The 16,684-nt window shown below is 45.7% G+C and overlaps 3 protein-coding genes across 4 annotated transcripts; 2 read left to right on the forward strand and 1 right to left on the reverse strand.

The window, feature by feature from the left end:
* Positions 1-1,655: 1,655 nt before the first annotated feature.
* LOC127301796 (aspartic proteinase nepenthesin-1) lies at positions 1,656-3,384 on the forward strand. The gene has a single exon (XM_051332071.2). The coding sequence runs from the start codon at positions 1,830-1,832 to the stop codon at positions 3,198-3,200; it is 1,371 nt and encodes a 456-aa protein (XP_051188031.1). The 5' UTR covers positions 1,656-1,829; the 3' UTR covers positions 3,201-3,384.
* Positions 3,385-10,484: 7,100 nt separating this feature from the next.
* LOC127301798 (dehydrodolichyl diphosphate synthase CPT3) lies at positions 10,485-12,682 on the forward strand. 2 transcript variants are annotated; one of them, XM_051332073.2, is made up of 2 exons: positions 10,485-11,086; positions 11,414-12,682. In XM_051332073.2, the coding sequence occupies exon 2, from the start codon at positions 11,423-11,425 to the stop codon at positions 12,287-12,289; it is 867 nt and encodes a 288-aa protein (XP_051188033.1). In that variant the 5' UTR covers positions 10,485-11,086; positions 11,414-11,422; the 3' UTR covers positions 12,290-12,682. The 2 variants fall into 2 exon arrangements, with proteins under 2 accessions (XP_051188033.1, XP_051188034.1); XM_051332074.2 differs by having other exon boundaries at positions 11,423-12,682.
* LOC127301797 (beta-1,3-galactosyltransferase 7) lies at positions 12,618-16,172 on the reverse strand. The gene is made up of 11 exons (XM_051332072.2): positions 15,896-16,172; positions 15,652-15,751; positions 15,380-15,438; positions 15,105-15,292; positions 14,631-14,694; positions 14,083-14,155; positions 13,821-13,941; positions 13,656-13,743; positions 13,429-13,554; positions 13,229-13,338; positions 12,618-13,148 (listed from the first exon to the last, which is right to left on the reverse strand). The coding sequence occupies exons 1-11, from the start codon at positions 16,006-16,008 to the stop codon at positions 13,000-13,002; spliced, it is 1,191 nt and encodes a 396-aa protein (XP_051188032.1). The 5' UTR covers positions 16,009-16,172; the 3' UTR covers positions 12,618-12,999.
* Positions 16,173-16,684: the final 512 nt, after the last annotated feature.

Here is a 16,684-nt window from a genome sequence, read left to right on the forward strand (position 1 = left end):
AGCACTGCAATCCTTTCAGAAAAGCGGGGGAGAATTCAATCAGTTGGCCCATGTCACATCAGTGCACGATTGCTTTCGTACCTCCTTGGTTCGGTTCGTTTATGATGGTTTCGGGGAATTTTCTTACTGGTTCGGTTTGTCTGATGGCTTGAATGAAAATGCAATCTTTCCTTCAGTATCTTCCTTTTCCAAACCTTTCACTGCAACATGTGTGAAGATCATAGCTAGCTGATGGCCGTCTGGTCTTTGATGTCTGGCTGCATTTGCAGTCGCCGTTTACCGCACATGTGTTTTTGTGACTGACCTTCCAGAACATACCCACATACCCACTCATGTCACATCAGCATCAGACCAGCCAACATCCCATTCTGCAAAGGAAGGCATAATTCATTCCGTGTCGAGCAGCAGATGGAACCGGGGTATCCACGGCGGACGCAGCTTCAGTGACTTGAAGTTATCAAGTCTCACGGTGACTTGCCTCCAACATCCACCATTAAATCTTGATCAGACAGACCACAACTATCGGAGGCAGAATCTTCACTGTGACTACCAGTTTCACAACACTTTACGTGTCTAATCTTTAAATGCTTCTTATTCGCAAACCGTTCGTTTAAATAGGCTCAATTTTTTCTCGAATGGAAAATATAACGTATATGATTTACTGGAATATTTTCAAAATTTCCTGGAAAGTTTGAATTTTTAGTTTAAAATTTCTGACAGAAAATTAAAATGTGCTTATTCACAACACATATGTTCAAATTGACTGAAAATTTCCAAGAATGAATAATACAATATATATGTTTTACTAGAGTTTTCTCAAAAAAAAATCAGGGAAGTTAGAATTTTGAGCTATTTCTAGCTTTGGAGCATTTTAGTAGGATTTCAGCTTACGTTTCTTGCACTATTTTCAATTTGTTTTAAAAAAGGAACTCAATATAATAAGGAGGAGGCACATTCAATTTACCGTGGGAACTGGAGTTGGAGATGCAAGCGGCAAACCGCGGCACCGACGATCTAGAGGGCGCATCGGGCAACATTTGCTGCTGCACGGTCGTTCAACGAGGACGTGATGGTGGCGTCCGCGTGGCCCCAGGAACCAGGTCCAGCGGCCCGACGCATATTGACCGGACCATCCGCGGAGACTCAAACGCGGCGCATATTTGCGCTGGGATCCATCGGGATACTGATAAACTTGGTGATGGGCAGCCGAGACGGTATGTTATAGGAAAGAACCGCACACTTGGAAACACTTGATGACGCCATCTTGTAATAGATTGCTTACATCAGGCATATGCTAGATCGAGTGAGTAATAATTTATCTTGTTCGTGAAAGCTAAGATTAGGTTCGAATTAGATCCGGACATCGATTCTATGCAGCTCTAGAATATTTGATCTCTTGCAGTAATCCGGCGGCGCGCATTGCGGGCGCCCGAGCTTTTCTCTCACCGGTAATTAGCATTTCTGCTTAGAATCTCCCTCTAAGTTCGGCGGTCACATCAAGAATTCTAGCCGTGATCTAGTGGTGTACGGGTATGTCGCGCGCAGCTTGGTGAGGTACAGGTCGCCCAACTGTTGGCGCGAGTGATGCCCCGGCCCGAGACAGACCAAAGGGCATTCCCCTACTTTGGTGCTTCATCCACCATTGATAAGAGAATTTTCTAAAGCCGCGAGCATGGACCATCGTCTTGGCCATGGCGGTTGCTTTCGTGCGCTGCAGCTCGCGTCCGATGCGTGTTTGCATCCGGAAGGTGCAAGAATATTGGGTATATAATGGGACGCCTTGCCGCGCAAACTAGATAGTATTCGATCGAGCTAGCTTAATCGTAAGCATGAAGCAAGCCATGAAGCAAGCATTGGTGGCGCTAGCCTTGCCGCTGCTCCTCGCGGCGTCGCTCTACGCTTCCGCGCCGGCGGACAGTACCGCGGCCTTCGCCGGAGACGTCCGCGTCGACCTCACGCACGTGGACGCCGGGAAGCAGATGTCGAGGCGCGAGCTGATCAGGCGCGCCATGCGGCGCAGCAAGGCGAGGGCGGCGGCGCTCTCCGTGGCGAGGAGCGGAAACAACGGGCGCCACGCCGGCAAGAGCGCGGAGGAGCAGCAGCAGCCTGGCGTGGCCGTGCGCCCGTCGGGCGACCTCGAGTACCTCGTCGACCTCGCCATCGGCACGCCGCCGCAGCCCGTGTCCGCGCTGCTGGACACCGGCAGCGACCTCATCTGGACGCAGTGCGCGCCGTGCGCGAGCTGCCTCCCGCAGCCGGACCCGCTCTTCACCCCGGGCGCGTCGTCGTCGTACGAGCCCATGCGGTGCTCGGGCCAGCTCTGCGGCGAGATCCTGCACCACGCCTGCCAGAGGCCCGACACCTGCACCTACCGCTACAACTACGGCGACGGGACCACCACGCTGGGCGTCTACGCCACCGAGCGGTTCACCTTCTCGTCGTCGTCCGGCGAGAGGGTGAGTGCCCTGCTCGGGTTCGGCTGCGGCAGCATGAACATCGGCAGCCTCAACAACGGCTCCGGCATCGTCGGCTTCGGGCGGAACCCGCTCTCCCTCGTATCGCAGATGTCCATCCGCCGCTTCTCCTACTGCCTCACGCCCTACGCCAGCGCCAGGAAGAGCACCCTCCTCTTCGGCTCCCTCACCGCCGGCATCTACGACGACGCCAACGGCCCCGTCCAGACCACGAGGCTCCTCCAGAGCCCTCACAACCCGACCTTCTACTACGTGCCCTTCACCGGCGTCACGGTCGGCACCAGGCGCCTTCGGATACCGCTCTCGGCGTTCGCGCTCAGCCCCGCCGACGGCTCCGGCGGGGTCATCGTCGACTCCGGGACGGCGCTCACGCTTTTCCCGGCGGCCGTGCTGACCGAGGTCGTGAGGGCGTTCCGCGCGCAGCTCAGGCTCCCGTTCGCCAACAGCAGCGGTCCGGACGACGGCGTGTGCTTCGCCACGGCGCCCATGCGGAGGCGCGGGCCGCCGGTGCCCGTGCCGAGGATGGTGTTCCACTTCGAGGGCGCGGACCTCGACCTGCCGCGGCGGAACTACATCCTGGACGACCAGAGAAGAGGGAGCCTGTGCCTCCTCCTGGCCGACTCCGGCGACTCGGGCTCCACCATAGGCAACTTCCTGCAGCAGGACATGCGCGTGCTCTACGATCTCGAGGCGGAAACATTGTCGTTCGCTCCGGCGGACTGCTGACGCGCGCGCGACCATGCTAACGTCTGCCGTCTGCTCAATGATCCATACATAGTTACATACTGTAGGTTTTAAGGTAACGCGCATGCATTCAAAGGAGATCAGCATGCGCATAAACAGAGACGCAAGGAAACAGAGCTGTAATAAAGTGGTAACATGTTTTTGCTACAGATTCCATAAGGTCAAATCTTGGCTGAATGGACAGAGTTGCGCACGTGTCACATGTCACCAAACCAATAGTTGCACATAAAGGAGATCATGCATTCGGTTTAGACTGGGATAAGATAGTTCAGGTATAAACGACCGGGATTTTGAGTTGAAGGTTGGATTTGGCGAACCACTACAACTTGAGGGTTTGAAAAAGACTTTTTCCTTTTTCAAATTTGGGAAATATCTCCAACCCTTGAGTCGTCAACCATAGGAGACACGAGTCCCGACCGCGCCGCCGGTCTCAGGGCCCCTCCACCCTCGCCCCGCTCCGTCCCGCCGCCGCCAAAGGTCTCCCCGGGCAATGTCCGGAAGTCGGCGGTGGGGTTTTCTCCGTCGTGCGGTGGTGGCGTTTCTCTCTGGCAGCAGCGCGGCATCTAGGTGCTACGGAGCTCTGGCGATGCGCGCGTCTCGACGATGGCTGTGGAGACACAGTCCGCCCCGTGACGGAAGCCTCCCTATGGCTGCAGACACGAGCTTAGGGGCCGCTTGGCCTAGATGGGCTTTGGCGGGCATGCGGCTCTAGGCCCATGGCTGCAGTTGGGCGTGGTAGTGCCTGATGGCGTCGATAGGTGAGCACCGTGGAGGTGACGGCGGCTGGCTGGATCATGACCATCCAGCACCCGTTCGGTGGAGTTGCGGTGGGAGTGTGGTCTGCTCCTCCTTCTCCGATGATAGCAGACCGGGATCGCCTCTCGTCGTTGGGCTTAATCAGCTCCTTATGGCACATGAAGGAGGTGCTTTGGGGTTGACGGCAAGTTCTGGGGCGAAATCCCCATGTCAAGCTGACGACGGCGACACCTGCGGGCACCATCACCTTCTTGAAGGCATCATCATGGTGATGTTCGACTTCCTCGCCCGAGCACCGAGGGAAAGCCCAGATCTAGTAATTAGATCGGGCGGCGGCGTAGCTATGTCGTTCTCTCCTTGGAGGCAACGGGGCAGCTATGTTGTTTCCTCCTTGGAGGCGCCACCTAGGTTGTTCGGGGAGTCATCGGTGCACCAACTAGAGTCGTTGCTCCGACCGTGGGCTTCCGGGGCGCTATGTACACCATCGCCATCACTTCTTGGTCGGCGCCTCCTTCAGCCTGGTGCAGTCCCGCCGTTCACTCACCGACTCTTAGGTGCTTATGGGAGGGCAGTGCGTTGGCTTGTGCCATACGGGAGTTGGAGTCGGCCTATGAAGTTCCCTTCTTCGGGTGTGATGCGGTCTTGTGTGTCGTCTCATAGATTTAATGCAAGGCAAGTTCTTGTCGTTTGGTTGTTGAGTTATGAACCATGCGGCGGCGCTTGTTTGTATCGGGTTGCCTTCGGCGTTGTATCGGCAGTCTTTGCTTCTTTTTCTATGAAGTCTGATGCAGCTTCCAGCGTGTATGCTTGAAATTAAATTGTTAAAGAAATATTCAATCATTTTTTATTTTTCTCTCTTATTTGGAAACAAAAAAAAGTAATTTAAATTTCTGTCTCAAGATCCAAAAATAAAGTAAGGAAAGAAAATTCACTTTTTCCCTTCAATTATTGAATGTCGAAGTTTGAGCCCTCAAATCACTCAATCGTGACCCTAATGTTTATACTCTAAAATATATCCAATTTTATTCTTGTTTTCAAAATTTCATAGAGAAACATAAAGTTTGTCTATGGTTGAGGATGCAACATTAGAGCATGTGGTGTCGTCACCAAGAAATGTCTAGAAGACTACTCCAAAGAATATAGCAACAAGGAACAAGAAAAAGAACTAACTTAAACAAGTTGTAAGCATTGATTTTGGTCATTTTGTGAGATGTGGACTCACAAAAACACTTATGCTATGTGCTGATGTTGGTCTTTAATTTGTGAAATGGAAACTCACTAAAGAACTTAATTTGTGATCATTTTGTTATGTCACCGAAGACCATCAGATTTGTGCTCACTTTGGATATGGTTGAGTGTTGATGTGAACTATATTTGAATCTGAATAACTTATTACAAATATGCAATTTATGTCATTGATTTAATTGGTTTGTAGGCTGTGGAAAATTCATAGAAAAAACAGGCAAATTATGTAGCCAAATTCAAATTGAAATGTACCGTTTAAATTTGAGCTGATTTGGAGTAATGGTGGAACATAAATGAGCTCAGACGCGTGTGTGTGTGTGTGTGTGTGAGAGAGAGAGAGAGAGAGAGAGAGAGAGAGAGAGAGAGTGGAGAAGGAGAGCTGTGAGAGAGGAGAGGTGATATGCACCGGCTTTGGGCAAGAAGGTGATTTTAGATATGGCTCGATCTTCATGACTCAAGGAGGTAAATAGTTGCAAGCACGCAAAAGCAAAAAAAAAGAAGATTATGACCGGTCGAAGAGGATGCCAAATCTACTCTACAATCTAAGACAATCGCCTGTCCGGAATTTGCGAACTACCCTCACATAGCCACACTTAAGTCCCGGAGCACGAACTAAGTGCAATCCACAAGGAAATCGTGAACTCTAACCCACAAAGAGCCGCGCTTAAGTCGTGGAGCACAAATTAGGTGCAAATCCATTAGGAATCACGGGAATAAGGGCATCAAGGTCTCTCCAATCTCATGATGAGAATATATGTCTTTGTCTATGAATATGAAATGCCAAAAGTCTAACTTTAGAGGAAACACTAGCCTATTTATACTAAGAGACAACCCCATGCTAAGGTGTGAAAGGAGGCAAGATAAGTAACCAGCTTAGGTGTAAACATGTTCTAGAAAACTAGTCAACTTGAGGAGTTATTGAGGAGCTTTTCTAAACTTTGTTAATCCTTCATAGCTTGGACACCTCCCACCAAAACGATTATTACTTGGGCTACACATGTTCAAATGATGCAAGGTTTTTTTTGTTGGAAATTAAATTGAGGTATCTGATGTTAGTATACCCTAAAATTACCGTCTCTTGTCCATGTGGGTGTCGATAGAACGAAACATCATAGTCTCTGTTTCTTTTTTTGTTGCTTATGTAAAAAGACAAAAGATTTTCTCATGAAAACCTACTTTGCGTCACCAAAATTTATTTTTTTACACGGGCCATAGAAAATATCATTTTCCCCATCAAACATAGCATATCCAAACGTACACCCTGATAATTTGTTGCAACATATTTTTCAAAATTACTATGCCTATTCTTTTGCAGTGATGGTAGTGAGAGGAGGGACTATGCGAAGGAAGAAGGTGACACCCATAGTTTAAGCATCATTGGTGCATGTGTTTAGCAGCAGGGAGGAGAGCGGATGTGGTAGTGCCACCAGAAGTCATGGTGTATGAAACCTCGCCAAGTAAATAATTGCGACAAAGTGCACTTAAAGTTTTGTTCATAGCGTAACGGGTGAAAGGATGGCTCTGATACCAAGTACAATCGGACATTCAACAAATGTGGTGCTTCGCCTTCCCTTGTTTCTACAAAGGGATGCTTGTTGTGCTATGATACTAGTAGAAGAGTGCATGTGTGTTGTGGAACAAGATCGCACAATCACAACAGGAACGAGCTAAATAATCCCAATGCATCACAAGCCCACAACAGTTCGATACAACATAACTCATAAGGAATGGCCATCTCTTATTTTTTGCTTTAGCAATTTTGGTCTTTCCACTCCTCTTTTATAGGGCAAAAGATAGCATGAGCAAGTGTTGAGAACCTACCGACTATAAGTGCACTTCAGTAGGTACATGCACCAACTGTCATCATTGCCTTCATTTTTAGGATCTTGTAATAATAATGCAGCCAAAAAGCCGTTGAATTTACTTACAAAGAATTCATAAACAAATACATGGGCTTCAACGACTCAGTAATTACTAATTTAGTTACTACCTTTTGAATTTCTTTTTCCCGAGTAACACACACCCAGATAATTCGTTCGGTGACACATAAGGAGTAGATCCAGTGCAGAAAATTCAGGGCATAGCAAAGAAAGTGTGTCTGGCCCAACACTCGTTGTTATCGCGGGCACACATGAATCAGCAGCAAGGGGAACAGTGAGGCACCACATGGCGGGAGGCATGCAAATCTAGTGTGATGTTGTTGCTCCCTGGTATGCATGATCGGAGGAGGATCCGCCAATGATACTAGAGCAAATTGTGCCGTTGTAGGGGAATCATCTCCATACTTTGCACCCCTATCATTATTTGACATAAAATGATATGTTTCCTACACAATAGAGTCAACATATGGATCATTAGCAGTATTAGCATCAACATTAAATTGTGACCCCACAAGCATAGGAAAATGAAGATTCGATGGAGAAATTAAAATTTCACCACACAATTAAGCACATGCACTGGGATGAAGATTGGCAAAGGGAAACATGACTCAGGGAATAGAACGTCATGTAGACATGACCCCCAGAGATGTCCAAGAATGAAAAGCCTTTATGAAGACCACAATGGCCAAGAAAGGCACATGGTTTAGAAATAAATTGGAATTTGTGAGCATTATAGGCACGAAGATTAAGCCAACACGTTCAGAAGAAAATCCTAGAAGAGAATAATCAGTCTTAGAAAGAGAACTAATCAAATAATCCACCTTAGAAAATGCATCATCCCTAAATTTGAGAGGCACATAATCACGAGAAAGGAAAGATAACTCAACCACGACAATGTGTCTGTGATTCCGCTCAACTGAGGCATTCTACTAATGAACACGAGGGCAATAAACATGGTGAGAGATTGCAACTCTTTTGCGGAAAATGAGTACTTATACTCACCAGCCTATTCTTATTTTTTTGCAGAGAAAAAATTGGGTATTCATAAGAGTGACCTCTTTTGCTTTATTTTTTTTTACAATCAATACCACATATATTTATAGTAACAAATAATACATGGTAATGAGACACAAGCTAACTTCAACTATTACGAAATAAAGTATGAAAGAAACCAACAAATCTTCAAGGTTTTCAAACTCTTTCTTCTTCCATGACACAATCTTGTACTTTCCTAGTGGCAGCCGAAGGTAGATACCAAACCACATACCTGAAAATACCAATGAAGATTCTTTTATATATTTTTCAGCCGCAATATGCCAAGACTACATGCACGTGCACATCCATGGAAGTAGTAAATCACCATCGACAAGAGTACCAACACCAGTATATCAGGGAAAAGCAACCGAACAGCTTGGTCGACATCGCCAGAAACCCGAGAGTACGAATCACCATTGTCGAGGACGTAGCAGCCGGGACAAATATTACGAGGACAAACATCCTCGCGGCAACCATGATAAAATATCCTAGATCCATCCGGCGAAGCTAGATCCGAAGAACCATACCTAGAGAACTTTAATCTTCCAACACCATCATTGAAGTCAGGAGGAAGATCTCGTCGAGAAGTGGGCACTAGATCAATTATTGTAGACGGTATCATCATCATTGATTTGGGAACCAAAAGAAGATGACTACCTAAAACCCTAACCTAATCTTATATAAAAGCACCACTTTTATTGAAACCTCCACTCATAGATCGGGTTCCCCACCGCTCCTGACACTGGCGAGGCCGGTCGGAGGAGGGGGAACCGATCTATAGTGGGTAGGAGGTGGAGGTGGTGGCTCTTTTTCATTCGGCGGTGGCGCACGTACGATACGCCCGGTTTATTTTTAGAGTAACACTACAAGATTCTTTTGAAAAAGTGATGGACAGAAAAGTAATACATTTTTTGATAAAGAATATATATTAATATCAGAAAGATACCAATTACACCCAACCTGTGCAACAACACAGTGTCCAAATGGTAATACGAATGCAAACAACAAAAAAATTACATAAAAGAAAAGTCATGTTAGAGAGAGATATATTCCTTGTAGCAGCAAACCAAACACCACCAATACATCACCAGAAATCCATCTTCTCTAAAAGAGACGTCTCCAAGAAGAAAACAGTACACAAGTGCCGCCGTCACCTTGATTATAAATCATATGTTTTCACCCTAGAGAAAGTTTGTGGTCACCATTACCAGGCACGACCAATTAAGTCCAGACTTGGATTCTCACCCTGCAAGTTTAGACTCAGAACTTCTCTTGTGCTGCCCCTGCTCCAAGTCACAAATCACCAAAGCCAATTCCTCATCACCACCAGTAATTGGACCACCATTCTTCGCGACTGACTTAACCATGAAACATAAGACATATCACATGATGTCAACAGCTTCGCCACGCCCCATCTTAAACCAAAAGGTCGGAAAAAACATGGTCGCACTTGACCGAATACCATCCGATCCGGCAATCTCCAGGCATGTCGTCCATTTGGAGTTCGTCGATGGAGCCTTCTGGAAGTTGATACTCCCGCCAGATCAATGGAGATATGCATCAAGTAGATCATTGTCATGGCGTGAGAGGGATCCTAGGACCATCACCTTTATTCATGTCATGCAAGCAGCCCCACGCCACCCGCCGGCAACCTGCACCGCCGCACCAAAACCTATCAGTGGCCCAGAGGGCAAGATCAGCAACGGGAAAGGAGACTGCAAAGCATGGTCAATCCTCTGCCGAAACCAACCCAACCACGGAGCGAAGAGGATATATGCTAACTAAGTGGAAAACTATTTGTAGACCAAAGCAACACGTTGGGTTGGGAGGTAACAAGAATTAAAGAACAAAAGTTTACTTAGAAAATGGCTAAATAAACTTAAGAGTAAAGAGATGTTAGAGAAATCATACACACCTGGGAGCCTATCCACAACAACAAGGGGGATAGGATCTAGCTTTAAATAGGATATGTGAGATCTATCTTTTTAATATAAATAAATATTCAAATATTATCAAAAAAGTGACAACACACATCTGTGTTATATATGCAACCCAAAAATTTGTTGCTTCAAATTCGATCTACATTTAGAGATACAAAAAAAAAAGAGATAAGTTTGGGATACTATTCACCCCGTGTTGACACAATTCACAACAGAATTTATCATTTTTGTTTCTCTAAATGTAGATTGAGTTTTGAGCTATTTTTTGAGTTGTAAATACAAACTATTGGTATGTTGTAAAGTTTTTTCCTGATTCTTTTGCATTTTGTAAAGACAATTTTTATGAACTGATCCTATGATCCTATACAAGTATCCCCCCCACAACAAATATCTACAATCTCCCAGCTGAGGCCGCGTTCGTTTAATCCTGCCAAGGCAGGGTTCGGTCTGGATTAGGCCCCAATCCCGGCCACTCAGCCCGGCGATGGAATTTTTCCAGCACATCGAATATGTAGTCTTCGGTTAGGCCTCGGTGGGATTTTCGTCCAGCCAATCCCGTCTCGTTTCTTCTAACTCGGTATGGAAAAACTTTCTCTCCACTTACCTCTGGAAGGATTTCCACGATGCGAGAGGAGGGGTGAGACCTGACAAGGCGATCTGGATGGCGCCCTGTGTGGCTTAACAGAACGGACATGTATTTGAGAATTTGACAGGGATTAATCCGACCTTGGATTGGGTGAAGCAACGGGATCAACCCAATCCTTTCCTGGATCAGTTCCATACTTGGATTCGATCCCTACAAAACGAACAAGGCCTGAAGGGGGAAAAAAGACACTCTCGCTCCCTCGCGACGGATCCTCTAGCCCGCGGCGGAGCACTCCTCCCGTCCTCGGACCTACTGAAGCGAACAACCTCGAAGGAACCCCTCCTTTTCCTCCGCCGCTCTGGTGCACTGGCGTGGAGTAGAAAACCTTCCGGCATCGATCCGGACTTGGATTGGCCCCTCTTGTTGGTGAGGAGCCCTAACTTTTGCTCAGATTGTCCGGAGAACTTATTGGGGTCTTTTCCTTGCTGCGAGCAGTCCAATACAAATGTTTACCCGGAATGGATACTTGGACGAATGATCCAGTTTTTTCCCCACGATTCGGGGTTCAGTGGATGGCCCCTCATCTGGATAGCAGCCGGCAGTAGCTTTCCAGTCCACCCCACTGTCTATTCCTTTGGCCCCTTCCATTTATTTATTTATTTTATTTTCTGTAATCAGCAGTTCAACACAATTCGAATTCGATGCTGCATATCCAAAGGCACTGACCAGTTCTGATGTATCTTGCTGGTCTAGGAACTGAAGATGGAGAAGCCTGATGAGACAATGACGACTGGTGTTGTTGCAACTCTGCTGAAATTTGTACGCAAATGCGTCATAGCTGTCCTCTCATATGGCCCGATGCCTGAACACATCGCGTTTATAATGGATGGTAACCGTAGATATGCTAAAGTCAGAAGTATGAAGAAAGGCACTGGTCACAGGATGGGTTTCTCCGCTCTAATTGCAAGTCTGCTATACTGCTACGAAATGGGTGTGAAGTACATTACAGTGTATGCGTTTAGCATCGACAACTTCAAGAGAGACCCAAGTGAGGTGCAGTACCTGATGGAGCTAATGGAGGAGAAGATCAATGAGCTATTGGAAAAAAGAGATGTCATCAATAAGGTTAACTGCAAGATCAACTTCTGGGGGGACTTGGACATGTTGACTGAACCGGTGAAGTTAGCAGCTCAAAAGCTGATGGAAAGCACCGCTGGGAACACTGGATTGGTGTTCTCTGTTTGCATGCCTTACAACTCGACTTCAGAGATTGTGAATGCTGTTAACGAGCTGTGTGCCGAACGGAGGGATATTGCCCACAAAGAGCACCTGGGCAACTGTAATGGTCATGCTGCAATTAATGGTGCACATTCAGATATTTCCATAGCTGATTTGGATCGCCATATGTACAGCCATGGATGCCCGGATCCTGACATTGTGATCAGGACTTCAGGCGAGGCTCGACTCAGCAATTTCCTTCTGTGGCAGACGACGTTTAGCCATTTGCAGAATCCAGACCCACTATGGCCCGAGTTCTCTCTGAGGCATCTTTCTTGGGCTATATTACAGTACCAGAGAGTTTATCCTTATGTAGAGCAAAACAAAAAACTAGCAAAGAAGCAGTTGTAATCTCATCTCCTGAGGTCACAAACATATCAAGCTCTTCGAACTTGTTCTGTCTTCCCACATTCATGGTTGAAGATTTGATTATCCCGTGCATTCCTCAGCATCCACGGATCCAGAAAACAAGGGCGACAAGAGTGTTCTGAAGCTTTGCTTAAATTCTCCATGGTTTTTGTTGGCACAAGGTGTAGAATTCGGATTATACATCAACAGGGCACACATATACCTAGATCCTTTGAAATTCAGACTTGTAATTGGTTCAACGATGATTTTTGTTGGCGCAAGTTCTAGAATTCAGATCATGTATCAGCAGAGCATATAGATAGACAGAGCATGTTTGAACTCCCAACTGATTCATTGATGATCTCATACTGGACGAAATAAATTAATTGAATGCAATTATGTTTATGTACGGAGAAAATCAACATGATTACCCCAATCAAACCCCTGCATCATCTCTAACTCAACAAGATACAAAAGAGGAAGAAAAAACAAAAAAAAGAAAAGAGGTTTGTCTGGCAGGTATTCCCTTCCTATTTCTACCTCCATCAGATATGTCAAAGTCTTCTCTTCTCTCCATTGTGGTCTGATCTCACACTGGGAGAGCCTTCCTGAAGGCAGCTGTGGTCTGCATTGTTTACGTTCATACCCGGGCAGAAAACCTCATAAATCATACTTCCTCGCTAACAAGCCTGTGAAAACTTGTTAACATGTCATCAGAATGAGGTGCTCCAGATTGCCTCGTCTCCTTCACCGCATCTCGAGTGCACATCCTTCAGCCTTTCGACTGGGTTGCAAACCCCGCTGCACCTCCAGTCGAAGGATGCGACGCAGACGTTCCCTGCCTGTGCCTTCCACTCGCAATCTGAAATAAGGTAATTTTAGTGGCTTGGTCGTCATCTTCAGAGATGGTGCATGGTATGCAGAACAACTGAAGAAACTGACCTGTTTCTGATCCACAGCACATCTCCCTGTCGTCAATGTGCTCAACATCTAGCCCGATGAACCACGCTCCCAGTGACACATCTTCATTTGCGAATTTGTGCAGTAGTGGCCTGGATGACAAGATGGACTCAGGTGACATCAGTAGCAACTCATCAAATGGAAATACTGCCTAAATAATCATAAATTCCTTCTAGTCTTACTGGTTGACTGAGATGTAGGTGGCAAGGTCCCTTGAGATGGCATATAGCTGTCCAGTGGCATGGCGGAAGTACTTGTTCCCGTCCTCTCCAAACTTCCAGAACTCTGGCTCGTGATATTTCGAGGTTCTGAAGAAAAGGGCAGTGCAGTGAAGTTTTAGTACTTGTAGGACATGGCAATATGATGCTACATTTCTACTATGGTTACATGGCATTTTCAGAAGAATTACTTGTCCGAAAGAACTGGTCCTGACTTCATACAGCCGATATAGACCCGAGGCTTCAATTTATGCCGGCTAAGAGTTGTGATGAGTGCACCTGCACCACTTGAATCAGTTAGTTTTCTACAAGATGATCGAGATTCCAGAAGGTATACTTATAGGCAAACATCATACCAAGGTTGACATGAACATCATCATCCACCTTGACATAGAAGTCAGCATCCCATGAGGCCACAGCAGTGGAGAAGAATGTCTTGGTTTTTGCAGTTAGCTTGTGGTACCCTTCAACATGGTCCTACATGCATGCACGGTTTGATCAGAATTAGCTTCAGTACAACTCAAATCAGCAGTGGCGAGAAGATTTGATTGATTGCAGTTTAACAGGACCATGATGTAAGGAATGATGCAATTAAATGCTTGGAGGACATCGTCATACCAGCCTAAGAAAGTCGTGATGAATAGCATCCTCGGCGTCTATAGCCTTATCAAGGGCATTGTTCGCTGCAGGACTGCAAAGTATGAACACCAGTTACTAGTTGAGTCAGTGTATTTAAATCCATGACACCGAGAAGTAAGCTGTAAAATCTATGAGCTATATAACGACACTCTGTCTTGGACTCCTCTAAAATGTACAACCTATTACGGGATCTTGTATGTGTGCGCCTGATATTTGCAATATAAAATCATATTATTACCATCATGATACATTTTATGTGTATTTCCAATTAGTGCTAAGTGCGCTGCTTATTTACAAAATCTAAATAGTTATGAACTGTTAGCAATAGATTATATTGAAAGGATAAGTGAGATAGTTTAAGGGAACCCCAGCAGAATTAGAACAGAAGGCTCTATGGAGTTCTTTTTTGGGCCAAATATAGAACCTTTCCATGTACAGTTTGCACATTTTTTTCTTTATTATGGTTATGATTATTTTTTCAACAAACAAGTTAAAAAGTATTGAAGCATAGTGCATGTAACATTTACCTATGTCCAATCATAAATCGAATGACAATTCCCTTTTCCTCTTCAAGTTTCTTGAGTTTCTCGCCTGGTAAATATCAACGGAAGATATGTAGTGAGTATTACATACAAGCTACGAGTGCAGAAGGTACTACAGAATAGGAATAAGTATGAGCCAATAAAATGATCCATCCCAGTCCAAAGAGCTCAACTTTTAGCTCAAACTACACATGCTAAAAGTCCGAGTCAGCTCTAATGATACATAATCCTAGTGAATTAATTATATTTCCTGCAATTAATTGTATTTGTTACAATTCTCAATTGATTAATTATCTGTATGCATATTCCACTGTAATTTCCTAGTTAGCTTCGCCCACACCATCCTACTTGATTAAATACATATTCCTCTGCATCGGTTCTAACTAATAACAAGAAATGCAGCATGCAGCAGCTAACCCTACAGAAGGAAACAATCAGGTAGCATTGCAAAGTATGAACCTTGAAGCATCCAGGTCGCCCTGACAGAGTCGCGTCGCTTCTTGCTACTGAAGGCGGTATTGATCCCGATCACAACGAAAGCCTTTTTCCTTTCCTTTCTTACACCATCCGTGCCTCCGAGCAGCTCCTGTGTGCTGCGCCTCGCCGCCAGCTCCATCTGTAGTGTGGCAATTGACTTGTCTAAATACCTAGACACAAAAGGAATTAGTCCCTCGATATACAATGCAAACATGTTAACATGTTAGGAACATTTTTCAGGATCTCTGTCCACTTACTGTATGGCCTCATGAGTCTTTGTGACTTCCCCCATCACGTCCATATCGTCAGATGGTTTCTGAAATCAAAGAAACGGTCTCATTTTCATGGAATAGCTTGATCTATCTTATAGTAAAAAAAAACATTTTATTACTTTTTAATACAATTAATTTTAGATTCTGTTGATATAAATGCAACTATGGAACATTAAAAAAAACTGAGACGTCAAGATGAGCATAAGTTCCATCAATTATAACAGACAAACAGGACGAAGATAAAATTCAGCACGAACCGTCTTGGCAACAAAATCTTCAGACTTGATCTGCAACTCCCCTTCCTGCGGCCGCCGCTGCACCACGACCGGGCTCTTCAAATCCGGCGTCGTTCCGAACCTGATCGACACATCGCCATGGAAGATATTTCAGCTACATGGAGCATTGCACCGCGTGACAGATGGATCCAAGACAGAGGCCAGGGCCACAGAGCGTAACAGCTGTGGGCCTGTGCTAAGGTAAAACCAATCTAGGAGGACTCACTGGTCGGTGAAGAGCATGCCGAGGCCGAAGCTGCAGACGCAGAGGAGCAGTATCGTCCTCGACACCATCGGCCTCCTCTCGCCGGCGACGGCGGCGCCGTTCTTGGCCTTCATCTTCCGATCAACCGTCGTCGTTCCTCTCTCTCTGTATCGCCCGGTGCTGGCTGGGTGGGGAACCTCGTTGTGTGTGAAGGAGCGAGGAGCTGAGGACGGCTTTTATGAAGCTACGAAGTAACCGAAGCTGAGGAGGGAAACAACAACGAGAACAAGGGGGAAGAAGAAGACGGCGACTATTTTAATAGGTCCAGGGAGAAATGATACGTTCACAATGCAAAGCTGTGAACAGAGGGCGACTTTTTTTTTTCGCTCTCTTGTTTCGAGAGGGACAACAGAAGGCTACTGTTACGTTCGTCTGGAGAAGACGGCGACCGGAACAGCTGCACCAAAATCGAGCCGGTTAATTCTGTAGATTTATTTTGTCCAATTTTTTTTACTAGATTCAGATGTATCAGGCAGAAAATATACACCACTACATTATAGAGACATGTGTGTGTTAGTTGCAAATAATATTCTCAAGAAGTAGTATTACAATATATATTTTCCCGTAAATAAGCTACATTAATCTGTCAAACTTATACTTTTTGGTTCTACCAAGCAATTCGGCTATGCACACAAGCTGTGATGTCAACCGGCATCAAAATTTCCAAAATACTCTATATTACAAGGGTTTTCAAGATATTACTGATTATTTTTTCAAATAAGTAGTATAGTAGTATATATTTTGGGTTCT

The sequence above is a fragment of the Lolium perenne genome, chromosome 5 (genome assembly GCF_019359855.2).
Source record: "Lolium perenne isolate Kyuss_39 chromosome 5, Kyuss_2.0, whole genome shotgun sequence".
In the NCBI taxonomy this organism is placed as follows: domain Eukaryota; kingdom Viridiplantae; phylum Streptophyta; class Magnoliopsida; order Poales; family Poaceae; genus Lolium; species Lolium perenne.

Bases quoted from the DNA above. Each gene is read 5' to 3' on its own strand.
- LOC127301796 (XM_051332071.2), top strand. From the start codon at position 1,830: ATGAAGCAAGCCATGAAGCAAGCATTGGTGGCGCTAGCCTTGCCGCTG.
- LOC127301798 (XM_051332073.2), top strand. From the start codon at position 11,423: ATGGAGAAGCCTGATGAGACAATGACGACTGGTGTTGTTGCAACTCTG.
- LOC127301797 (XM_051332072.2), bottom strand. From the start codon at position 16,008: ATGAAGGCCAAGAACGGCGCCGCCGTCGCCGGCGAGAGGAGGCCGATG. The intron at 15,293-15,379 runs GTAAGTGGACAG...TTTTGTGTCTAG, and splicing joins AAGACTCATGAGGCCATACA to GTATTTAGACAAGTCAATTG. The intron at 13,555-13,655 runs GTAATTCTTCTG...CCTTTTCTTCAG, and splicing joins GGACCAGTTCTTTCGGACAA to AACCTCGAAATATCACGAGC.